Source organism: Phascolarctos cinereus, unplaced genomic scaffold, assembly GCF_003287225.1.
Source record: "Phascolarctos cinereus isolate Bilbo 61053 unplaced genomic scaffold, phaCin_HiC Scaffold_4;HRSCAF=312, whole genome shotgun sequence".
Classification (NCBI taxonomy): domain Eukaryota; kingdom Metazoa; phylum Chordata; class Mammalia; order Diprotodontia; family Phascolarctidae; genus Phascolarctos; species Phascolarctos cinereus.
Window position 1 is genome coordinate 212,569,101 of NW_027555847.1, and position 26,344 is coordinate 212,595,444.

A 26,344-nucleotide genomic window follows, 5' to 3' on the forward strand; every position below is an offset into this window, starting at 1 on the left:
GAAAAAACAGATAGGATTCTGAAGCCTAAGATTCTATATAGGCCTGCAGTCCAGGGCTGCAGGAAGACAGGCACACTATTAACTTTTAGTGAATTTGAAGATGAGTTCAAACATTCTGGAAAACAATTTAGAATCATGTGAAAGAATTGACTAAATTGCTCATACTCTTTGTCCAAAGTTCTCACTGCTGGTCATACCTGAAGGAGGTAAAAAGAAAGGAAGATCCCATACATACCAAGATATTCATAGCAGCATGTTTTTTAGATGTAGCAAGGAACTTTAAATAAAATGAATGTCCACTCATTGGGTTATGATTGAGCAAACTGAAATATATGAATGTGATAGAATATCATTATGGAATTCAGAGAAATTTGGCAAGACTCTTATGAATCAGTAGAGAATGTAGTAGGCAGCACCAGGAAAATAACATACACAATGACAATGGCCTTGGAGAAGAAATGAGGAAATGTATTTCTCCCCTTTCTACTGGAAAGGTAGGGGAATACAGGTGTGTAATATTGCAGATGTTATCAGATTGGTTAGCTGATAGGTAGACTGCTTACTCCATCCCCATTCCCCTTGTTATAAGGGAATGCTCATGAGCGGAGGCTGAAAGGAATAAATATAGCAATGATTTTGATGTAAAAACAAAAGTCATCAATATGACATAAAAAAAAGAGAAAGGAAAGTCATCCCCAAAAGGATGTGAAAATTCTTAGCACTCAAACAGAAAACGATTCAGGAAAAAAGGGCTGGAGTGAGTCTATTAGGAACACGTAGGCCAACCTAGGTTTTAAAACAACACATACAGAAAATGGAAGAAGCAGGGAAAAGCAGCAAAGGATGGAGACAAAAATATGGTGTTGCTCATAAGGAGAATGTCAACAGACAGTAAGGACAACAAAATGGTGGTTCTGTTTTAGTTATGCACTAGGAAAAGAGAATGATCATAAAAGGGAAGAGACATGGTGAGAGCTAATGAATGATTGGGGAGAAAACAGATCTTAATCTTATTTGGCTCCTCTTTTCTCTTTAAAGGGAATGATCTTTAGACTGGAAAGGACAGAACAAAAAATGACTAATGAGTTAAAACCCAAGCTAAGAAAGGAGGTACACCACTACACTTGATAAATTTAAATCACCAGGTCCAGATTAACCATATCTCAGTATCTTGAAAACAGGCAGAAGTGATTGTGGAGCAGTCAAATCTAGGTTGGCACAGGGCTGGAGAAGGGCAAATATTATCCCGATTTTAAAAAAAAGTAGGGGGGAGAAGGAAGAGAGTTGAGTTTTACAAATTGCTTGCCACTGAAGTTTAACTTTAATTCTTGGTAAAAACAAAACTACCCTACTTTTTTTTTAATTTACAAGCAATTAATCAATTAGATTACTTTCCATTAAGAATAAATTCCTTTTTGTAGTTTCTTAAGTTTTTCTTTTCTGCAATTCCCTGGCTGTACTTCAGGAGAATAAAAGTAACAGTGGATTCATATAGGCTACTCCCCATTGAAGAGTAGCATACTAATTGGTTCCCAAACTCAAAATGCTGAGAGAGGAGTCTAAGGACTGATATAGGGGGCTGGCATAACTGGGAAATAGGAACACTGATTTTTTTTTTTGGTAATAATTTTAATCAACTTCTAGAAAGTCATCTAGGAAATGTCAGGAGGAAACCTGTTCCCAGCAGACAAATCCAAATTACTAGAAGTCCCTTAGTTTTTATTATTTGGGGACACATTGGAATTGGTTTTTTCTTTATAATTACTGAGGAAACACTCACAAAAGTGTGGTTCACCTAGTTTCTAAAGCTAAAATTTCATTCCAAACTTCTGTTAATTTAAGAAAAGTTTCCTTCAGAGAGCACTTTCCCTACTCCCAAATTATAAACAATTCAATAGAAATATTATAAGGAATTCTAACATGACATATGAAACAAAATGAAGAAACAGTGAGACGTGAATTACAATGAAGCCAGCTTGAAAAAAATGTCACAAAGCATTATGTAAACTAAAATAACTTCAGTTTGTGATCCAAGAGCTACATGACTTACGGATACTGGCTCTTTTTAATACAACTCACAGTAAAAAGTTCTGTCAAAAAGAGATTATTCCCCCTGGGGGAAATTCTGAAACACAATCTTCTTATACAATAGTCTTCTTTAGTTTTTCATTGAAGATTCTCTGTCACTGGGAAAGATTTAATTGTACATTCCAAAAGATCACAGAAAGCTAGTCAACATATTAAAACCAAGTTAGTTTAGACACACATACACACAAAAAAAGCAAAGTGGAACAGTAACTAGACCAAACACCTACGAAGCAGGAAAAAAAAAATACAGACTTTTGAATTGTTTGCTCTTTTTTATTTACTGTTCTTTCCATAGGGACACAGAATGTGAAAAGTCACATGATTGTGGTATAGTTTAAGTTAAAAAAAAAGCCACCTAAGTAAAAGGGAATAAACATTAATCTTTCAAGGACAACTCCCATTTGGATGTTATTCCTCTATAAAAGCTGTTCTAGACCCTTGTAGGAAATTAGTTATTTTTCTGCTTTAGCCATTCACAAACTGTACATGAAAGGGCAAGCTTGAAGGAAAAAAAAATCAATACAGCAATATTACTATTTATGTCATTTGTATCTATATAGAAGTAGGAAAGAAAGACTTCACCTTCCTGATACATTTTTTCTTAGTGGAACTGAAGTTTTAATCCAGTGTTTATAACAACATTGTTGCTGTGGAGATAGTTGATTCACTATTATGAACTCACTGTTGTATCAAGTTAAGGTGTGGAAGAGAAAAGTCTTATTCAAACAGTGGCAAGAACTATAAAATGTAAAAATAGCAAACTGACGATTGATGTTTAAGCATAAAACCATATGTTTCAACAGGAAGATATTTCCTTTCTTCAGATGCCAAACAAATAGACTTTTCATTTCAATTTAGTCATATTTTGGGAACATTATCAACTCAGCTATTCCAATCCCCGGACACTTTTAGTGATGCCTCAAATTGTTACCCACTTCCTTCTCCTTGTATTATATTATTAACATGATAATGTTTAAAATGTTATAAATCAGACCTTGCAAAAAACATGGGAAAACCCTGCTAAAGGTAACCAAAGGCAACACAGTATTTTGAATGACTTCTCATAATGATTAACTCTAATTAAATATGGTAATGCTTATTACTCTACTCTGATCTGCACTTGAATGCTATGTTTAATTCATTTAGCTCAAGATTTCTTATAAGCTATTAAATTATGAAAGTTGATGTTGATTACAATACATTGTATTACAGACACATCTAGTCCTTTTCGCAGGCTTGTTTGAACTGTGTGGGCCATTTTAATTATCACGCTTGATAAACCATAAAGTAACTTACCTTGGATGTCTTAAATTTTTTTACACCTTCAATTTAATATATTGTGATTCCCTAACCATTGTTTTCTCTTCCTTATATCTCAAAAACTTTTTCTTACAAATGACTTTGCTTTTTCTCTATGTTTCTTTCAACTTTTAAGATGGCACAGACTTCTCTCTTTGAAATATTTGCCAATTATCATTTTCACCCAATTTAAGTAACATTGACCAAGTTTTCTTAACAAGGTATATGTGGGGTGAGAAAATTGTTTTCAAAAGAACAGAAATAGAATTGTCTAAATAAAAATAAAAAAAATTAAACCTTAGAGAACCAAATTTCTCTTACTTTATAGTGACTTGAGATTACTTGTTACTGTGAATCTGCATTGCTAATTAAGTTGTTCTCTTTATGGATGACTCTGTAAAGCAGATCAATTTATACAAAACTGGTAATATACAATCTAAAAGCAACCTTGCAAAAAAGGGAGGATCACAGAAAATAACATATATGAGTCTGATTTTCAACTAGGTGAGTCACAGGAAATGTTTATACCACAGAGTAAAATCTGGAGGCCCAGTTAACCCATCCCTTTCAGATAAAATATAGGTCAGAGCTCCACTAACTTCTGTTATATGAATCAGGAGTTGTAAATCTGACGTGAAAATCCTGCCTGTACCATAATAGCATTTCTCACCAAATGGGAGGGAAGTGGAAAGGAGGGACGTTTTTAATACAGAGTCCTAAGAAGGCCAGGCAGATTCAGTTATACAGCCTTCTTCTTTGGCCCCTAAGCCATGTCTACCGGTGAATCCCATTGTCAGTTTTTTTCCTGTTAAGCAATTGTTCTCTATCAGTTTTTCTTAATCATCACCTCCTCTTTAACCAGTCTTATTTTAAGGATCACCAATTTAGACCTGGAATGTATTTCAGAGGTTATCTAGTCCAGTGCCTTTTATTTATTTATTTATTCATTCATCCATCCATCCATTCATTTATTATCTATTTATTTATTTATTCATTCATTCATTCATTCATTTATTTATTTATTTTTAAAAGAATCAATCAACTGACAAAGAAGGAAAGAAACAAATTAAGTTACGTGATAGACACTGGTCTAAGAGATTTACAATATCATATTTGAGGCGCACAACTACCATGGGAGGAAGGTGCTGTCCTCATTGTACAGTTAAAGAAACTGAGGCAGACAAAGGTTAAATAATTTGCTCAGGGTTACACTGCAGTAAGTACCTGGGAATGGATTTGAACTCAGGTCTTCCTGACTCCAGCACCAGCACTATATCTCCTAATTAACAAGCATTTATGTAGTAGTAGTAGTAGTAGTAGTAGTAGTAGTAGTAGTAGTAGTAGTAATAGTAGTAATAGCTAATATTTATGTAGAGCTTATTATGTACCAGGTACTGTGCTAAGCACTTTACAATTATTTTCTCATTTGATCCTCATGATAATCCTGGGAGGCAGATGCTATTATTATCCCCATTTTTACAATAGGGATAAAAATCTCCAAAGATGAAGAAACTGAGGCAAATAGGTTAAGTGACTTGCTTAGGGTCATAGAGCTAGGAAGTACCTGAGGCTGGATTTGAATTTAGGTCTTCCTTACTCTAGGCCTGGTGCTCTATCCACTGAACTGTAAGTGCTTACTGCGTGCCAAGTACTCTTCTAGCACTCACAAAGAAAAAGTAAAAATAGTTCCTACTCCCAAGGAGCTTGAGTTCCAATGGGGTAGCCAAAGAGCACATACAAAAGATTAAAGAAAAAAAAAGATAAATACAGAGTAGATGAATTTACAGGAGGCTTGGAAAGTCATTTGGTCCAGAAGTGTTGACCTCCTGGCCTGTAAAACTCGTAGGGCCTCCTGAACCAGATGAAAATATAAATGGGAAATGTTTACAAAATAAATAAAAATATAACACAGATAATGTTAATATGTGGTTTTCTAAATCAATATGCATGTGCCAACAGAGATCTGTTTCTACTTGAGTCTGACACCACTGATCTGGTCCACATACCTCTATTTCTCTCTGTCTCTATCTGTCTTTGTCTCTCTCTTTTACAGATTGATCTTCTCACTTTACCAGGCTGGAAGAGCAGTGACCATCATGGGCTCAATCCCACTCTTGATTGACACAGTAAGCTCTGACCTGCTCTGTTTTTGACCTGTGCCAAATCACCTCTCCTTGCGTAGGCTGGTGTCTCCCCACCCCTAGGGGCTCACCATCTTGATGCCAGCCCTAGCGGCCACACCTGAATGATTTAGCTTACTGCAGCTCAGAACTTCTGAGCTCAGTCTATCAATAAGCCTTAACCTCTCTTAATAACAGGGATTACAGGTGTGCATCACTGTACCTAGTATAGCCTTCATTTTAAAAATAAGAAAACAGAGACCCAGAGAAGTTAAGTAGCCCAAGGACATACGGATAGCAAACAAGTCTATCATTTTACAGACGAATAAAGTAAGGCCTGGAATGATGAACTCATTTGCCCAATGTCCAATGGGTAATTAGTGAGAGAGCCAGAATTTGAACTTAGGACCTCTGACTACCAATTCCAGGCTTCTCTGAGCAGTCATTCTGTCATGCTCAGGGCATCCTCTCCAGCCACTTGCATCTCTCCACCAGGGACCACCCCACTCCCTTCCAGCTATACTTACTTGCCTGCTATTCTGGGACAATTCCACCCCCAAGCTGAACCTTTTTGGACAATGGTAACCTATTTAAGGGGCAGCTAGTTGGTGCTATGGATAGAGTGCCCGGTCCAGAGTCAGGAAGACCTGAGTTCAAATCTGACTTCAGATACTTAGTAACTGTGTGATGCTGGGCAAGTCACTTAACCCTATTTGCTTTAGTTCCTCCTTTGTAAAATAAGCTGGAGAAGGAAATGGCAAACCAGTCCAGTATCTCTGCCAAGAAAACCACGAATGGGATCATGAAGAGTCAGACATGACTGAAACAAATGACTAAAAACAACCTATTTAAACTCATTCCTCGATGATTAACATATTTCCACTCTATATCACTCTCTCCCTATTCCAGTGATTCTGAAATCCTTGTTCCCTTGTTTAAAACTGTTCTCAGTCCCCACTGACTACTCCCTTATTCCCATTAGTCTCAACCCAACTCCATTAATGTCCTACTCTTAAGCTACTCAGTCCTTTTCACTGTGCTCTCTGGAATCTCTACTCCATAGGTAACAAACTAGCTTTCATCTTAAACCTTTGCTTTTCATCTTTTGTACTCATTGAGACTAAGACAGATTCTGTAGCCACCCTTTCCAGCACTGGTGGTCATCATGAGGAAGTTGGAATACTCCTTGCTCTCCAATGTCACTCACTTCCAAGCTCTCCCTCTATTATGATCACCCAGTAACCCCACCTCCTTTGAGGTTCATTCAATCCATATTATCACCCAGTCAAAATTCTGGTAGTTGTTTACTGACAGAATCCACTACCTCAAGTCTTTTCTCCAGTCCATCCTCCACTCAGCCATCAAATTGAGTGCAAGCCTGACCATATCATCTACTCTCTTTAATCAACTCCAGTGGCTCCCTTTTGCCTCCAGAAACAAATATAAAATTCACTGTTTGTTTTTTTAAGAACCTTCATAATCTGGTTCCTTTTTACCTTCCTTTTCTTCTTAGACTTCATTTACCCCCATATAGTGTGATCCAGTGACACTGTCCTCTTTGCTGCTTCTCATGCAAGACACCATCTCCTAACTCTGGGCATTTTCATTGGCTGTCTCTTCCCTCATCTCTGCCTCCTGGTTTTCTTCACATTTTGTCTAAAATCTCTACCTTCTAAAGAAGCCTTTCCTCATCTCCCTTAATGCCAGTGTCTTCCCTTGTTTATTATTGATTTTTATTACTGATTATTATCAGTTTATCCCATATATATTGTTTGTACATAGTTGTTTATATGTTGTGTCTCCACTTTTTGTCTTACTTTGAATTCCCCATATCTTTGAACAGTGCCTGGCACATAGTAGATGCTTAATAAATGCTTGTTGACTTGACTTTTTACACTGTACCACGCTGCCTTTCAAAATGAACTTGGTACTTTCTCAAGTGGGCTAAAAGAAGATGAGACATCATTATTGCTCTCCTTTTTGGCAGTATGGAAACACTGCCACACATTTCATTTGGGGGAGTTAGAAACCAAAAGGGGGATCAAAGGAAGAAAATACCTAAGGACCCCTGGTATGTATGTAGTTGATGATTTGTTGTTTAACTTACCCAACTCTGTGGACACAGGAGAACCAGTAGCTATTTCTCCAATCTTTGCTACACCATCATAGTAGGCTCTTCCTGCCACTATCATAGCTAGAAGAAAAACATATTCAAAATAATTAATAGAAAGAGAAAAAAACAACAATGCAGATTTTCCCTTAAAAACACTTCTTTTAGCTCTGAATAAATCAATCATAGTTCACTTGACAGGCAGTCTCTGATTTCCCAGTATCTGACTTAGGCACCATCCACATGTGTGAACACCTAGACCTCTGTGGAGGGGAACTCCAATAGGAGTGAAGCAAGTGGCTTTAGAGATTCCTGGAGCTGTTGCTATTAAAACCTTTCAGGTTTTTGAGTTACATAAAAAGTCTACTGTAAGGAACTGGTTAGTATAGCATTATAGTTCAGTTATTTTATGGGTCAAAATAAGCTTTTGTGGGTGGACTGGGAAAGTGAGCCACTACTAGCTCACCACCAGTGAGTCACTGCTTCTGTGAGGAATAGATTCCAATTTCCAAACAATCGGTTCATAAATCAACTTTGTGGCAGCTGCCTGTGCCTTTAGAATAGTCTTGCTTCCAAATCAGTGAATAAACCATGCTCAATTGCCACATGAAAAACCGAAGAAAGCTTTGAAAGAGTTAATCATTCCAAAAAAAGAGGCCTTAACAATCAAACATCTTCTATTTTGATAGTGAAGATAATATTAATTATTTCTTCAAAATAAAATTGTCTCTATTCTCATTCCAAAGTTTTGAGGCTGGATATTTGTTTTTAGAGATTTAATTCTGAGGGGTAGAAATCGAAGGGTTTTACATAGAGAGCCTTTTATTTGAATTTCCTTTACTTGAAAATAAGGCTTACTTTAAGGACTTCAAGAGTGAATTACAGATATTCTTTTCCTTCTGGGTTGCTTGTTTGCATATGGTGATACAGATTTACATTTTATTGCATTTATATTTTTGGTGTATATGCACCCCCAAATTAAAAAAATTGAAATAAGTTTATATTGAAGCTTTAAAGATAAATTTACACTGGATGTTATCTGAGACATTTTAGATATTAATAATAGGCACAGTAAGAACTTTGTGTAGGGGTAACAATAAAGAAATTTGTAGGAGTAATACTTTCAGTATTTTTCATTATGTAAATATTTTAGCGCTCTTTGTTTTATATGTGATGGAAAACAGACTAATATGTGATTTTACTCTATCAAAAGGGGTTATATTAACTCTTGAAGGTTATTACAACACAATATATCTTTGACAAATGCAATGCTCTCAAAACAGTGCTATACAATTGATAGCCCTCTGGTAATAACTTTACAATGTAATTATAAGAAGAACAATAACATAATGCTTTGGCCTTATTAGCTAATTTACCCATCAGTCTTCAGATGTCAATAATATCATTTATATTTTACTAATGGGCAAGGAGTTAGGAGAGAAGTGGTGGATGGAGAGTTGACCTTGGAGTAAGGAAGACCTGGGTTCAAGTCCTGCTTCTAATGTATACTGGCCCTGGGCAAATCCCTTAACCTCTCCAACCCTCTAACACTATGCAGTGGCAAAACATTTGACTGACAGAGTTCCCTCCCTGGGAGGGGGGGTCCTTATGGCTTGGGAATCCCACTTCTAAACTAAGAAAGGAGGCAGATAGTTTTAAGTGCCCAAGGTCATATGATGGATAAATGGGGCAGAACAATCAGAGTAAGTAACTCATTCATCACTGCCAGGTTACTTCCGAAAGCTTTAAAATGCTATGACAGTTTTGATTCCTGGGCTTGTAAACATTAAAAAATTCCTTTTGAGAACATATACATATAAGTAGGGGTGTGCTGGAACCAACTTGAACTGGCTTACGAGCCAATTGTTAAGTTTTCAGTGTGAGCATTTATGTCTCAGAAATTGGCAAATATTACAAATTGGGGTTTGAGTTATTGTTTTGATGATTGTCTAGACTTAAGAAAATGATGGAGAAAATGTTAATAATTCATAAGAAATTTAAAAGTGCATACATTTTTCTGGAAAGCTAGTTGTTAAACATTTACCAGTATAGTCCTTGCCTATAAGTATGTATGTATGTATGTATTATGTATGCATATATACACACACATTTTAAGTACATACTCCACACACATATATAGTCTTTGTGTTTATTAAACTGTCAAGATAAAGTAATATTTTACTTTGGGGATTAAATATTGATAGCCACCAATTAGCTAAAAGGCAATCTGTGGGATAAAATGTCATGCTGAAGGTAAATTACACAAACTATACTACAGCAGGTATTTTATATCTACAGTTGTTGTTCTGTCATGTCTGACTCTTTGTGACCCCATCTGGGGTTTTCTTGGCAGAGATGCTGGAACAGTTTGCCATTTCCTTCTCCAGATCATTTTACAGACGAGGAAACTGAGACAAACAGGGTTAAGTGACTTGCCCAGGATCACACAGCTAATAAGTGGCTGAGGCTGGATTTGAGTTCAGGAAGATGAGTTTTCCTGACTACAGGCCTGGAGCTCTATCCATCCGTCACCTAGCAGCTCTTTTATATCTATATTCTCTAGTTATAAAAATTGAGTCTTTTGAACATTATTTTGATTTATTTACTCTCATTATATAAATTCCATTGAAAAAATTTTTATTAACTATTCATTTTACCTTTATTTTTAAAATATTTTATTTTTCCCCCAATTACATGTTAAAATAATTTTTAACCTTAAAAAAAAGTTTTGAGTTCCAAATTCTATCCCTTCCTCCCTCCCTTCTCTCCTTGAGGTGGTAAGCAATTTGCTATAGGTTATACATGTGCAATCCTTTTACCTTTATTTTAAAACACTGATATTTTGTTTTTTATATTACTTTCAATTCCAAATTCTGTATTCTTGTCTCCTACCCAGGAAGTCCTCCCCTCAAGCAAACAACAGGCATTTGCTTATTTTTTACTCTGAGTGAAACACATACTAAGTGCTAGGTATACAAAGACAAAAATGAATACCCCTTGTCCTCAGGGCTTGTACTCTAAGGGAGGAGACAATATGTACATATCCAAGTGTATACAGAACACATGCAAAATGAATACAAGGCAGTTTTGGGAGGAGGTGTAGTAGCAGCTGGGGATGGTGGTGCTAGAAATGCTTCACAAAGAAGGTGGTGCTAGAGCTGAGCCTGGAGGGAAACCAGGGATCCCAAAATGCAGATGAGGAGGGAGTGAATTCTAGGCAGGGAGTGGTGTGTAAGTGTGTAGGTCAGTGTGGATGTACTGCAAAGTGCAAGGACAGGAGTAAAACGGAAGAAAACTGGAAATGTAGATAGGGTCCAAGTTGTGGAAAGATTTAAATATCAAATAGAGAGATTTATAGATGATCTTCCAGGCAATAGAGAGACACTGGAGTTTGCTGAGTGGGGAGTTGGGTGTGGGGGGGGAGAGTGACATGATCAGACTCGTACTTTAGGAAAATTCTTTGGCAGCTGTGTGGAGGATGGATTGGAATGGAGAAAGACTTGAGGCTGGGAGATTCAGTAGTAAGCTATTGCAGTAATCTGGCTAAGGTGTGATGAAGATCTATACCAGGGTGGTGGCTCTGTGAGTAGAGACAGACCATACGCAAGAGATGTTGTTGGGGCAGCTGGTGGTGCAATGGATAGAGAACAGGGCCTGGAGTCAAGAAGACTTATTTTTCTGGGTTCAAATCCAACCTCAGACACTAGCTGTGTGACCCTGGGCAAGTCACTTAACCTTGTTTGCTCCTCTGTAAAATGAGCTAGAGAAGGAAATGGCAAACTATTCCAGTGTCTTCGCCAAGAAAAACCCAAATACAGTCACAAAGAGTTGGACATGACTAAAATGACTAGCAACAAGCAAATGACTGGATATGTGTAGTTAAGGATGACATGGAGGTTGTGAACCTGGGTGAGTGGAAAGATGGTGTGGTACAGTAATAAGGAACTTTAGAAGAAGGGTAGTTTTGAGGGAAGTGTAATTAGTTCTATTTTTAGAGATGCTATGTGCGAGATGGGCAGACAGGTAGTGGCAGTGGATAGAGTGCCAGGCCTGGAGTCAGGAAGACCCATCCAGTCTCAGACACATACTAGCTGTGTGACCCTGAGCAAGTCTCAATCCTATTTGCCTCAGTTTCCTCATCTGTAAAATGATCTGGAGAAGGCAATGGCAAACCACTCCAGTATCTTTTCCAAGAAAACCCCAAATGGGGTCATGAAGAATTGGAAATGACTGAACAACAACAATATGTGTGAGATACTTTCTGGTACATCTGGTTTGAAATATTCAATAGGCAATTGGTAGTGTATGACTGGAGCTCAGAAGAGACACTCCATACATAGATTTGGGAGTCATCTGCAAAGAGACAATAACTGAACTCATGACATCTGATAAGGTTACTAGGGGAGAGAGTATACGGAGGATAGAATCCAGGATATAGCCTTAGGGTAGACCTGGAGTCAGTGGGAGTAACATGATGATGATGAATCAGTAAAGGGAGAGAGTAATGTCTCAGAAAGGAGAAAATATCCAGGAACAGAGTGGTTAACTATGTCAAAGGCAGCATCAAGGTCAAGGAGGATTAGGACTGAGAAGGGACCATTAGATGTGGTGATAATGAGATCATGGATAACTTCAGAGGAAGCAGCTTCAGGTGAGTGATGAGACTGGAAAGCAGACTTTTAGAGGTAAAGAGAGTGAGGAGAGGAAGAGAAGGTAATGAGTAGAGATTTTCTTTTTCCAAGGCATTTGACTGAGGGAGGGAAGAAATGTAGGATGATAGCATGGTAGTATTTAGTGAGGGTTTCTGAGGATAGAGACTTGGATGTGAGATGAAGAGAAAGGACTGTGAAGTTAGGAGGTAAGAAGATGGAATTCTTAGTGGACAGCCTAAATTTTTTTTGTTAATAATTATAACAACTATAATAACAACTAACATTTATGTAGCACTTTAAGGTTTGCAAAACATTATCTTATTTGATCCTCACAACAACCCTGGAAGGGAGATACTTCTATTATCTCCATTTTTACAGATGAAGAAACTGAGGCAAAAATTGGTTAAGTGGCTTGTCCAGGATTGCACAGTTATAAAGTATTTGAGGCAGGACTCCAACTCAGGTTTTCCTATGTCAAGTACAGTATTCTATGCGCTTTGCCACCTAGCTGCCTCATTATTGCCTAAATACAAGGCAAGGGCATTAGCTGGGAGGGTGTAACTTGTGTAAGACTTCCTGTATTTCTCTGAATTCTTTGTATTCACTGTTTTTTTAAAGTTCTGTAAAATTCCATTATTTACATACTACATTTGTATATTTGTTTCCAATCCTCTGCTATCACAAAAAGAGATACAAGGAATATTTTAGTATACATGGAACCTTTATTTCTGTCTTTGACTTTTCTTGGAGTCTTGCAATGGGAGCCCTAGGCCAAAGAATATGGACATTTTAGTATTTTTTTTAAAAGCATGATTCCAAGTTACATTCTAGGATGTTTGCATCAGCTCCACTGACAGCATATTAGTGTGCCTATCTTCCTGCAGCCTCTCCAACACTTACTGGTGCCATCTGTATTTTTACCTTTGAAGTTGACCTTGTACTTCTTGCTCTCCAGAAAAAATAACAATTAATGACACAGCCCCATTCACATTCACTGTCTGGCACTTAATCATTTGCTGCCATCCATGCTTGTCTCCCCAGTTAGACTACAAGTACCTAGAGTCAGACCTAGTCTTGAAATATGCTTTGTATATATTCAGTGCTTAGCACAATACTCATACACTACTTTCCCTGACAGACCAAGCTTTCTTCTGTTCAGATTTAAACATGGCACATCTCTACTAAAACCTTTAGTGGAACCCTGTTACCTATACAGCAGATTTCAAATTCCTTTGCCTATCATTTGAGGTGCCACCCCCCCTCATAATCTGTTGCCATCTTACCTCATACTATTACCTTATCATCATTTACTCACTAGCTCCTGAATGTATCTTTTTTTAAACCTCTAAATCTTTGTTCATACCATTCACTTTGCCTTTTACCCCACCCCCCTGCTGTCTGAATTCCAAACCATTCTTTAAGGCTAAAGCCAAATGCCACAATCTACATGAAACACCCCTAAACTGCCATTGGTAATAACCCTAAGGGAGCTTAGAAAATGTCAAAGACCAATAAAGGAGAAAGACAAGGATCCAGAGAATGTAAATTATATCTTACTCAGGGACTAGTATGAAAGCCATATCCCTCAGTAATTCACCTTGAACTGTTTTCTCCCCACCTCAGTGAAGCAGTTGAGTTGTAAAGACAAAACAAAACAATAAGAAAAAAAATAACTTGGCAGGCCACTGTGACTTTTCAGCAGGGGAACTCTGAAATAATGACTTTAGGGTTAAACGATCTGGAAGGGAAAAAATAGCCATGTAAGGCTTCTAAATAGAGACTCCTGAAGGCTGGAAAAGAACTCTGGATCTGCATTCTGAAGAGCCATAGCTCTGACACACAAGTGTGGGCCACTGGGCAATTATTTAATTTCTCTGAGTTTCAGTTTCCTCATTTGTAAAATGTAATATTCCAAACTACCTATCTTATAGGATTTTGAGAATGAAATGAGAACAATATGTAAAAAGCTGTTTGCAAACCATAAAAAATGCTATCTCTTCTCTCTGCTATATATAAACTATGCTATATAGATATGCTACATGTAAAATATGCCACATAGATATGCTACATGTAAACTATGCTATATAGAAAATGTGCTAATATAGATATATAGATATGGCATATTTTATAGTTTGCTCCATCTGTGAAATTAGGGAGTTGGACTAAATGATCTTTGCAAGTCCCTTTCAGCTATTAAGTTCAATGGTCCTAGGACTTCTACCAGAGCCGCTTTCTGTATAATAGCTGGTAAAATGGCCTGGTAGAAGTCATAGAACCATTAACATTGAACCATTAACTTAATAGCTGAAAGAGACCTGCAGAGATCTTCTCCCAACTCCCTAATTTTACAGATGGAGCAAACTGCGATTCAGCTGAAATGAAACTAGAACCCAGATTTCTTGACATTCTCAGTGCAGGGTCTTGTCCACAACACAACCTTGATGGTTTTGTGACAGCCAGCTGGGGCATTGATAAAGAACAATAGAAACCCAGAAGAAAAATTCAATTCAATTTAACAAGCATTTGCCAAGTTACTTTTTAGCATGAGCAAGGCATAGTAATATGTTAAGCATCAGAGACAAAGCTACAAAAATAGAACAGGTGCTGCCTTCAAAGAGCTTTCATTCTATGGGGTGGGGGGGAGGAGAAGGAGGAAGAGAGAGTTTATACGTACAAAATATGCACATAGTTGGGTTTCTAGCGTAAAATACAAGCTATTTGGATATTAAAGCTGTTTATAATTTGGTCCCAACCTTAGCCTTAATATACATTACTCTCTTCCCTACATTCTATGGTCCAGACAAACTGGACTTTACCACATTCCTCACACCATTCCATCTCCCATTTTTGTGCCTTAGCACTAACCATCCTCCATGCCTAGAATGTACTCCTGCCTCACCTGTACCTCAGAGAATCCCTGATTTCCTTTAGGAAGCAGCATTGTGCATACAATGTCCTTTTCCTAATGTCCAACTGCTAGGGTCCTCCCTAACTACCTTGTGCTTAGCTACCTTATATTTATTCTGTATACTTATAAAGCAGGACATTAGGGTTGATCACATTCATGTAGCCTAGGTAGGGAGCTCATTCATTCCCCCCTCCCACTAGCTTATTTTACTTACTCATTCTTATCTTAAGACATTACGGTAATAAAGGGGCACGTTCTACTGTCCGTGTTAATTATTAAATTGCAACATCTTTCTCATTACACAGTTAGATCTGAGTCCCCAAATCATAAGAGAATAACCTCTTTTCCCATAAACATTTGCTCATCTACGTCTATCAAACCCCCTAATTGCCTTGGCTTAAATAAACATCAAGGTTACTGACTATACTATTTATTAACAGTGCTAGAAACAATTAAAACAAAGACATAAATAATTATTTGTAATATGTCAGCTGTGAAAAAGATCACAGGCAAAGTTATCTTTAACTATCACTACAACGGCTGACTTCTCAATTCTGGGCACACAGTCCCAACATTTGGTTCTCTCAGGATACAATTTAAAGGTTTTTTTCAACAGTTTCTAGCCTAGTTCTCTCAGGAAACGAATCATCTTAGTCTTTTTTCCTCTGTTCTCTCCTTGGTCATTATAGTTAACAATCTCTTCAGAAGAACATTTAAACTCTCAATCACCTCATAGACTCCATATAGATTGACAGCTAAACTATTCTTGTCCGAGATTTTAATGCCTCTTAATGATATAAGAACAGTATCTATAGTCTCTGTGGGAGAGGAGATTGAGGCTGGTGTTGCATATTTATATATGTTCATTTCCTCCTACAGAATGTAAGAACAGGGATTGTTTGATTTTTCATCTTTGTCTAGTACCCAGAATAGGTTTGGCATGCAGAAAGCTCTTAATAAATGTTCATTGATGAATTGATGATTAAACAGACATGGAGTACAGCTTGTCCAAACATGAAGTGTCTTTTGTAGGGAACAGTAAATAGGTCAATTTGGTTACAACACAGAATGTGTTACAGGGAATTATGTGAAATATGTCTGGAAACATACCCTGGAATTAGTCAGAAAAGGGATTCAAATGCCATATGGTAGAGTTCATATTTTAGCCTGTAGGCTACAGTCCAACTCCCTCATATTACAGAGAAGTAAACTGAGGCCAGGGGAGATTAAGTGACTTGCCCAGGATCATAGAGGTAATACGCATCAGAGACAGTATTTGAAATTAGATCTTCTGACTCCAGAGCCAATATTCTTCCTCAGTTGAAGCTTCCTGAGTGACCCTGTCAAATATGTCATTCAGGAATATCACTCTGTCAGCTGTCTGGAGGTTGGATAAGAAAGGGGAGAGGCATGGATAACAATGAAGAGACTATTGCAATGATGATGATAAGGCCCTGAGAAAATGTAGTAGCTGTGTGAGTGGAGAGGAAGGGATGGATGTTGTAGAAGCAGATTAGACAAGGACTAGCAAGTGAATAGATGCAAGTATAGGAGAGTGAAGAGGGAAGAATGACTGAAATGGTGATCTTGAGTAACCGGAGAGTTGATGATACACTTCATAGAAATTTGAGGGGAAAATCAATGACTTCTGTTCTGGATATGTTGAGTTTGAGATACTTATGGGATGTCCAGGTAGAGAAGCCATGCAGGCAATTGGAGATGTGGGCCTGGAGCTTAGGAGAAGGATGAGGACTGGGATGTGCAGATTTGAGAGCGGTCTGCATAGACATGACTGAACTGAGGTAACTGATGACATCACTTAGAGCAAAGAGAGCCCAGGACAGAGCAGAACATTCATGGTCATCCAGTAAAGGAGACTGAGGAAAAGGCATTCAGGGAGAAGCACTAGTTATGAAAAACCATGCAAAAAGAGAGTAACAAGGAAGTATGTCAACAGTACCAAATCTTGCTGAGAAGTTAAGAAAGATTAGGTTACTGAAACTAGTAGTTAAGAGATTATTAATAACCTCGGAGAGAGCAGTTTCATTCAAGTGGAGAGGTCAGAAGCCAGATTACAATGGGCTGAGAAGTGACTGGGAAGTAAAGTAGAGAGAACAAGGATAGACAGCTTTTTTCTAAGGGTTTGGCTGTGTAAGTGAAAAGATACGGGATTATGACTAGAGGGGATAGAAGGGTTAAGTGAAGTTTGTTTTTTTTTAAGGATGGGGAAGATCTGAATATATTTGTAGGTAGGAGGGAAGGATAAAGAAGTGGATAAAGAGAAATGGAACATTAGAGGAGAGAGGGTATTTGAAAAGAGCAATCTCTTTGGGGAATGAAGAACAGATGGGATCAAGGGCACAAGGAGAAAGCTTGGCCTTAATAAAGAGAATAAACACTTTTTTTCTCAGGGAGTAGCACAAAGGAGGAAAGAGTGAAAGAAAATTTTGAGGGAATATGAGGTGTGAACTGAGAAGAGGGAGTTTTTAATGGCCAGACAAATTAGTTTTTCACCAAATTTTGAGGTGAGTTCCTCTGCTGGGGGTGGGGAGCCTACAGTCTCAAGGCACAATTGAATCTCCCAAGTATGAGGATTGACCAAATTGGAGAAGAAAACTGTAGCCAGGTGATGAATTTCTTGAGAAAGAAGGAGGGAATTTCTGGGTCACATGATCAGCTAGCTAGAGGACTAGACATTTTCTTTGATTCTCACAATCACTCAGAGGTCTTCAAAACAGAAATTATGCACCAAGGATAAAGCAGCTTCAGCTACCTGCATGGTCTAGGCCACTAGAAACGGAAAAGAAGGTTAAAAAACCCCCCAACAACTCCATGATCCAATCTTGCCTACCTTGGGCTCACTCAGCACTCCCTCCCCCACCTCCCACCATACTACTGGCAACAAAGCTACACTAGCTAATCTGATGCACAGAGTTGTGGTAAACCCAATCACATGTTCTGATCCTTCCTCCCTCTTCAGAGTGCCTTGGAGAACCAGGCTCTAGGCAGAGGAAATTTGCTGGGGCTTCAGGAACCAGCTCTTTGGAAGCAATCTGTGCAGCAAAAGATTGCTGCATAAGAGTGGAGGAACAGAGGGAATTGGGTGGATCAAATCTCTGGTCAAATCTCATTGAAGAAACAAAGGACGGACAAGTGATTAGGAATGCAAATACACAGAAATGAAGGAAAATCTAGAAGAAGAAAAGCAAAAATAAATAACATTTAAAGAAAACATGCTCTCAAATTCAAGCAAAACATATTGATTGAAGACAGGATGTGTAGAAACAAACTAAAAAATTATAGGTGTCCCAGAAGAACATGACAAGAAATAAAAAAAAATCCCTACACACCATAATCCAAGAAATAATACCAGAAAACTACCTGAACTTCTGAACAGAGAAAAGGCCAACAGAAAGAATGCCTCCAGAAAAAAACCCAAGGCCACAAACTCCAAGCCACATAGTGGTAATATTTAACAATTTATTTCAGAAACAACAAATTCTGTTCGTGACTGGGAGAAAGACTTTCAAATGCAAAGGAAAGGAAATTTGAATAACATAAGACTGGCACTCACCAGAAAACTAAGGAGAGAATAGGATAATGTGTTCTGAAGAGCAATGGCAATGAAGATGCAGCTCAGGTAACCTGGAAATCTGAGCTTACCCATAAAAGGAAAAAGATGGATGTTTATTCAATACTAAAGAGGCATTCAAGACATCAAAAGAAAACTAGACCTGAAGAGATTATTTGCTTCTTGAAAACCCTAGGCAACAGAAATTGACTTATTCATAGTCACTAATATGTGTTAGAGTCAGAGCTTGAACCCACTTTTACTGACTCCAAAGTTGGCCTTTGCCATCCTAGCTAAATAACCAATAATATACCAAGTAGAAAACAAATACACACACACACACACACACACACACACACACACACACACACACACACATACACACACATATATCTGAAAAAGATAACACAAAAAATCTTCAAATCTTATGCTATATGAAGATGTATCTTCTAGTTATCATTATGTTTTCTTATAAAACTTATATGAGGGGAAGGGGAAGAAGGGGCAAAAGTGGGTTCTGAAAGTTTGGGGACACATTTTCCAGAGTAGGAGAGCTGCTTTGATCACATCTTAATTCAATAGTTTATTTCAAGTTAAAGTTTCCTTTCTAATTTCTGATTAGAAGAATGCAATTTTTAAAGTCACAGTAATTTTTTAAAAGAAAGAATACAACTGTTTAGAAAGTCGTTGAGTTCCTCAGTAAAACCTCTTTAGCATAAGGGATTCAAATGTAGCAAACTACTTTGTTTCACAAAGATAAACACATGTTATGAAATTCAAATTTATTTAAAATTAAACTGACTTTTTGATATGAAAACCGAGATTCTACTAAGTCTAGGAAATAATTTCAAGGTAATGATATGATAATGATATACTGATTCACTTGTTTTGATTCAGACTAAAAATAAAACTTGTCACATGGGTTATTTCTAAAGACAAGAACTTGCTTATATAATAAAGAATAGCATGTTGTAGTTGAAAGACCACTGGACTGAGAGCCAGGGAACTTGAGTCTTAGTCCCAGCTCTGACACTAAATAGCTGTTTGAACAACATATCTCTCTGGGTCTCAGTTTCCTCATTCATAAAATAAGGTGAATGAACTAGATATCCACTAAGCTCTCTTCTAGTTCCCTATGATCCTACAATTTTTATTCTCCAGATAGAATTTAAGTTCTTAAGGTGCAACCGCTATTTTGTATTTATCTTTGTATCCCCAATGTCTAAAATAGGGCTTTGCATATAGTTGGGATGTAATAAATGTTATTGTATTGAAAGACATTGTGTAGTTCCATGACTGTGAAAAATCTAATAATTTCCAAAGTGGGAAATTTTGGGAATATGTAAAGATTTGAAGTGAAAAAAAAATCTTTGGGGGATAACATAATTCCACTAGGAGCTAATTTGAAAGATGAAGATGATTTTTATGCCAAAGATATAAAAACTAGAGCGAAATCAACAGAGCATTTTTTTTTTAGGCAATTGCGGTTAAGTAACTTGCCCACGGTCATACAGCTAGTAAATGTCAAGTGTTTGGTCTGAGGCTGGATACGAACCCAGGTGCTGCTGACTTCAGGGCCAGTGCTCTATCCACTGTGCGACCTAGCTGCCCTAAGAGCATTGTTACAGATATAATTTCTTTATTTCCAAAGGAATCAGCTTCCTGTGATACACAACTTAGCAGAAATCAACTTTTTTTCTAGTAACTGTTACCAATTAAAAGATGATTAGTTAAAAATATTAAATATAACCATGTTATCATAATTAAATAACAAATATTTATTGCTCATGTACTATATACAAGGCATTGTACCTTAAATATAAAGTCAGAAAGTAATAAACACTTACCATTAACAGCCTTCTCATAGTTTTTCCCTAGGTTTATTAAGTTCCGTAGCCCAGGATTGAACTGCTCCACTACATTCTGATAAACAAACAAATAAAAATCAGTTAAAAAGTAAACTAAGTACATGCATAGATTTTTATGCATGAATTAACTGAATGTAACAGAGGACCCTAGACTATGTACATACAAGTGTAACTACTACCAATTAGAAAGTAAAAGGTATTGCTTTAAAAATAATAAATAGCATTTACTTCCTCACCTGGTTGAATGAGGGCACTTCTATTTGTCATGCTGTATGTGGCACTGGCACATTTCCAGGCGCCTAAGGGCTGGGTATGACCTACTACTATAAATGGTGTGCTTTGCAGACACTCAAGTCATTTATGTGAAGGTGCAACTCATATTGAATACAGGTCCCTAAGGTTAAGGCTCTTTTTGGTGTTTAAGCAAGTCAGGGGTTATAGTTCCAGTAAAAAAAAAAAAAAGACCAATCATTAGCTAACTTACTTGTTTGGTTGTGTTTGATTCTACTGTCATAGAAACTGCTAAATCCTTTGGCTTTTATTAGAGTGGAAAAGCTTTTAAAAAAAAATCCCCCCAAAATTATGTCCTGTTTCACCCTTTAAAACATATGCCATCATGAAATGGTACCTTTTTCTTCCAGATTGTCAATGGTATTTTTTGCCCTGTTCTAACAGAGCCAACACAGATGTTATAATCATTTCAAAAATGTCCACATCTACAATACAAATGGAGGTAGTGATAATAAGACAAGTACAATGTTGATATTTTCTTAAATATAACCCTAAAATTACAATATGGGGGAGGGTCAGAAGCATAGAAAATACGAGGTTTTAAATGACATTATTGTTTTGTACTCTAATTTCTTGATCAAAAACATTGTGTTTTTGTGATGTAATTTTTCCATAGAATTTGCCTATTTATGTAGATTTCAGAGATTTTGCCTACAATTACCACATGCACATACCCAGAGTAATCAATTTCTGCCACAGAAAGGTGGAAATATTTCTTAATTTTTTGAAGATCATCCTCTTGACTATCCCTTGTATATTTTTTCCTAACAACCTTGGTTGATTAAGAATATATGTAAATATATATATTAAACATTCCAAATTAAACCATTTGGTACTGCTTATTATTCCAGTTTGGATGTATTTCATCTTTCTAGATGTCCAGACAGGGAAAAAAAATGCAGGGGAGGGAGATGAGTGAGAAAAAATAGCCAATACTCATAGAACTAGATCTTTTACACATTTTTCTTTCAGGATAAGATGAACCCTTCAGCAGAAGTTTGAAAAAGAGACACAGTATAATATATATTTTTATTTATTGCTTTAAAATAATGTATCAGTAGTCTCACAAGTAAGAATTTTCTCAGAGGTAGTATTTAATCTTATAATATTCTTAATAGGCAGCTAGGTGACTCAGTGGATAGAGTGCTGTGCCTGGAGTCAGGAAGACTTGAGTTGAAATCAAGCCTCAGACTAGCTATATGACCCTGGACAAGTCACTTAACCCATTTGCTTAATCCACCCGAGAACGAAATGGCAAACCACTCCAGTATCTTTGCCAAGAAACTCCCATAGACGGTACAGTCCATAGGGTCACAAAGAGCTGGACACAGCCAAACAACTACAATAATATTCTTTTTAGATAGATAGGTGCAACAAGGATTTTCCTCATTGTTTTTGTAGCTATGGAAACTGAGGCTCAGTTTAAGAAACATGTACAACATCATATAATTAGAAACAGAAGTACCTTGAGGGCGGGGACCATGCCTATATAAAGCTTTTGCTAGGAGTGGTGGAGCATGCCTATAATACCTGCAACTGGGAAGGCTGAGGCTGGGGGACTGCTTGAGTTTAGCAGTTGGAGCTGCAGTGGGCTAAGGCAATGAGGTGTCACCACTACCAACATGGTGAACCCCTAGGAGCAGCAGGGCTACCAGGCTGCCTAAGAAGGGGCAAACAAGCCACGGTCAGAAAACAGAGCAGGGCAGGACTAAGTTCCTATGCCAATCAATAGTGGAATGGGCCAGTGAGTGGTTCTGGAAAGATAGGGAGACCTAGTCTCAAAGAAAAGCACTACCACCACACCACCACAATGCTTTGAATCTCCCCCAGTATGTAGCTCAATGTTCTGCATAGTGTTTATTATATTACAGAAGTCCAATTTGTCCTTTTTTCATTACATGAGGCCGACTGCACTTTCAAATGACTTTCCAAATAAAGGAAAGATTGTTATCTGAAGCTTTTATATTCTTGTGAAAATAGTACTTTGAGGCAGATTGATGCAATGGAAGAAGCATTAGCTAGATTGGGTACCAGAAGACCTGGACTCTGATCTCCAGCTCTACTGCTAGCTTATGATGCGATCTTGGGCAAGCTATTCACTTTTTTGGGACTTAGTATCTTCATCTATGAAATGATACAAAGTGGTTCATTCTAGCACTAAGATTCTCTAGTTATGTGAAATTTTGAGCTAAAGCTAAATTATTGAAAACTTATTCTAGTAAAACAACTTAGCTAGGATCAGATGATTTTTTTCAATAAAATTAGTCTAAACATAATTTTTTCAGAGTAGAAACACAACAGGCTTGACAGAAAACAGTTCAGAAGGGCTTGAAAGTTTTAATGTGTATACTTTAGGTTTTCACTATTTAAAGCCAGTTATAGAATCAAATTCAAAAAGAAACTTAGTAATCCTGGCCTCTTTGAGAGTGGAAAATCCATTTCTCCAGCTACTCTTGGCTATTAATCCAATTATTTTGGCTGCAGCACATTCAGTTTGAAGCTCAGCAATAAACAAGTGCTTCTACCTTCCTCTTCTAACCCATAGAACTCTATAATCCTAATATACTTATGAACTGAATAGTTCCCCAAGTTGGAAGAGAAATAAATACAAGTAAAAACAGTATAGTGTAGAACAGGAGCTCCTATTTCAGCAGTTTAACACTTAGGTAGTATTGGCAATGGTGGCTCACAAAGTTTAAACTGTTGAAATTTTACAGTTCAGGGTATATTAGTCACAGAGAACAAACTGATTTCAAGAAAGTAATTTGGCTCAAAGAGTAAAGTGATCATGAGGTAAATTTAAAGGGGATTATTATTATTTTAAAATAAAGGATGCCCAAATCATTTTGGTTCAACAATAACTAATTGCTATACATCCTACCAATCCATTGCTTAGAGAGGAATTCCATTTGCTGTGCCAGTTTAAACCAGAATAGGTTACACGCCCTCTTAGAGGGGAACGTGGGCATGATGTAGCCATGGTGACAAAATAACAAATTTGAGGGCTGGCTGATGGTGGGGAAAAGCAGGATATTCATGCACTGTACCTGGAACCTTTTTACTCAAAGGATGTTTATCCCACCCCTCAAAACATGAGGATTTTTAAAAAGGGGTGGTGGTGGAGAAATTGTTTCATTGCTTGAAATGATTCCTTCCTTTTTTGATTTTCACTTTATATTTTAAGCTTAAAATGTTCCACATCATACTTGATTCGCTCCAAAGTAAAATACTAGAGAATTAGTGGCAGTCTCTTTCCTCCCCTATTATTTTCAAAATAAATGTTGATAAATGAAGACTATTAGGAAACTGTATTTCTACTAGGTTTTTAGGCTGGTCACATGAAGCCATAAATTTTATGCCATTCTCTATAGAGCTTAACGTCTTTTAAAGCAGAATAAATGCAGCCTTTTGATTTTTCTTAGCTTTATTTATCTTTTAAAGTAAAAGCTTTCTGCTATCACAACATGAAATTACTGAAATACAAATACATAATTTACCACTTGAAACTATGCTCAAGAGAGTTAAACTTAGTAAGCATAGGGCTTACTTCATATGCCCTGTGGCAAAGACTAACACATACTAAAGTCCCTGCCATGTACTCTAAAGCTAGACTAGTTAGTTTTTTCCTTTAAAAAAAAGTGGGGAAAAGTAGTAAAATTGTCCTTGAGAGTTAATTGGTCTAGAGAACTAAGGCTGTGCCCATTGATGTACCTTCTGGTGGTCTAAGTACAAAAGCCATCCTAAGAGGCGTCTGGAGCTCCTCTTTCAGCTTTACCAGTGTGCCAGCATGGCCAATATAGGCAGGGAAGCCGCGGCCAACTGATGCAACTCTGTATCCTTGCTGAATATGCTGTCTATACTATAGTTAAGTAAACTTCCTTTTGTTAACTGCTGAGTGGTCTATGAATATCTTGTGTTGTTTTCAGTCTTGTCTGATTCTTCATGAAGCCATTTGGAGGTCTTCTTGGCAGATACTGGAGTGATTTGCCATTTCCTTCTCCAGCTCATTTTATAGATGAGGAAACTAAAGCAAACAGTGTTAAGTGACTTGTCCAAGTTCACACAGGTAGTGTGATTTGGCAGATTTGAACTCAGGTCTTCCTGACTCCAAGCCCAGTACTCTATCCATGGTACCTAGCTGCCCCCTATAAATATCTTGTTTCATTTCAATCCTGAATATGAACCTTCAGACTAGCCTCTGTCAGTCTTGATCTACATTTTTAATATTTGAGTTTTCTTTCCTTTTCTAACACTAACTTTCCACGACTAACATTTTACTTGATCTGTCATTATCACAATTACAAAATTTAGACTTAAGTTGAAGAAAATAAGGAAAACAATCAGACTGTATAGGTAAGACCTAAATAACATCTCTTACGAATATGAAGTGGAAGTGATGAATAGATTTAAGGGATTAGATTTGGTAGACAGAGTATGTGAAGAACTACAGACAGAGGTTTGAAATACTGCACAGGAAGCAGCAACAAATAACATCTCAAAGAAAAAGAAAAGTAAGAAAGCAAAATGGCTGTCTGATGAATTTGTTACAAATAGCTGAGGAAAGAAAACAAAAGGCAAAGGAGAAAGGGAAATATATACCCAACCGAATGCAGAATTCCAGAGAATAGCAAGGAGAGATAAGGTTTTCTTAACTGAACAATGCAAAGAAATAATACAAAATAATAGAATGGGAAAGACAAGAGATATCTTCAAGAAAATTAGAGATAACAAGGGAAAGTTTCATGCAAAATGAACATGATAAAAGACAAAAATGGCACAGCCTTAACAGAAGCAGATGAGATTAAGAAGAGGTGGCAAGAATACACAAAAGAACTATACAAAAAAGATATTAACATTACCGATTGCCATGATGGTGTGGTTACTGAGCTAGAGCCAGACATCCTGAAGAATGAAGTCAAGTGGGGCTTAGAAAGCATTGCTAACAATAAGGTTAGCGGAGGTGACAGAATTCCACCTGAGCTACTTAAAATCCTAAAAGATGATGCTGTTAAAGTGCTGTTCTTAATATGCCAGCAAAATTTGGAAAACTCAATAGTGGCCACTGGATTGGAAAAGATCAGTCTACCTCCTAATCCTAAAGAAGGGCAATGCCATGGAATGTTCAAATTACTGAACAATTGTACTCATTTCACACGCCAGTAGGGTTATGCTTAAGATTCTGCAAGGTAGGCTTCAGCAATGTGTGAATCGAGAATTACCAGAAGAGCAGGCTGGTTCTCAAAGAGGCAGAGGAACTAGAAATGAAATTGCCAGCATTCACTGGATTATGGAGAAAGCAAGGGAGTTCCAGGAAAACATCTACTTCTGCTTCATTGATTACACTAAAACCTTTGACTTTGTAGATCACAACAAAATAAGTCCTCAGGGAGGTGGGAGTACCAGATCATCTTACTTATTTCCTGAGGAACCTGTATGT

At 37.3% G+C, this 26,344-nt stretch overlaps 1 protein-coding gene across 1 annotated transcript in view; it reads right to left on the minus strand.

Annotated features, from left to right (window-relative positions):
- The window catches only part of BAIAP2L1 (BAR/IMD domain containing adaptor protein 2 like 1), a 131,243-nt gene that overhangs the window by 78,825 nt on the left and 26,074 nt on the right, over positions 1-26,344 (minus strand). Inside the window, exons 2-3 of the mRNA XM_020965294.2 lie at positions 20,596-20,671; positions 7,615-7,701 (exon numbers count right to left, since the gene is read on the minus strand). Coding sequence (XP_020820953.1) covers positions 7,615-7,701; positions 20,596-20,671 — 163 coding nt within the window. The remainder of the gene's footprint in view (positions 1-7,614; positions 7,702-20,595; positions 20,672-26,344) is intronic.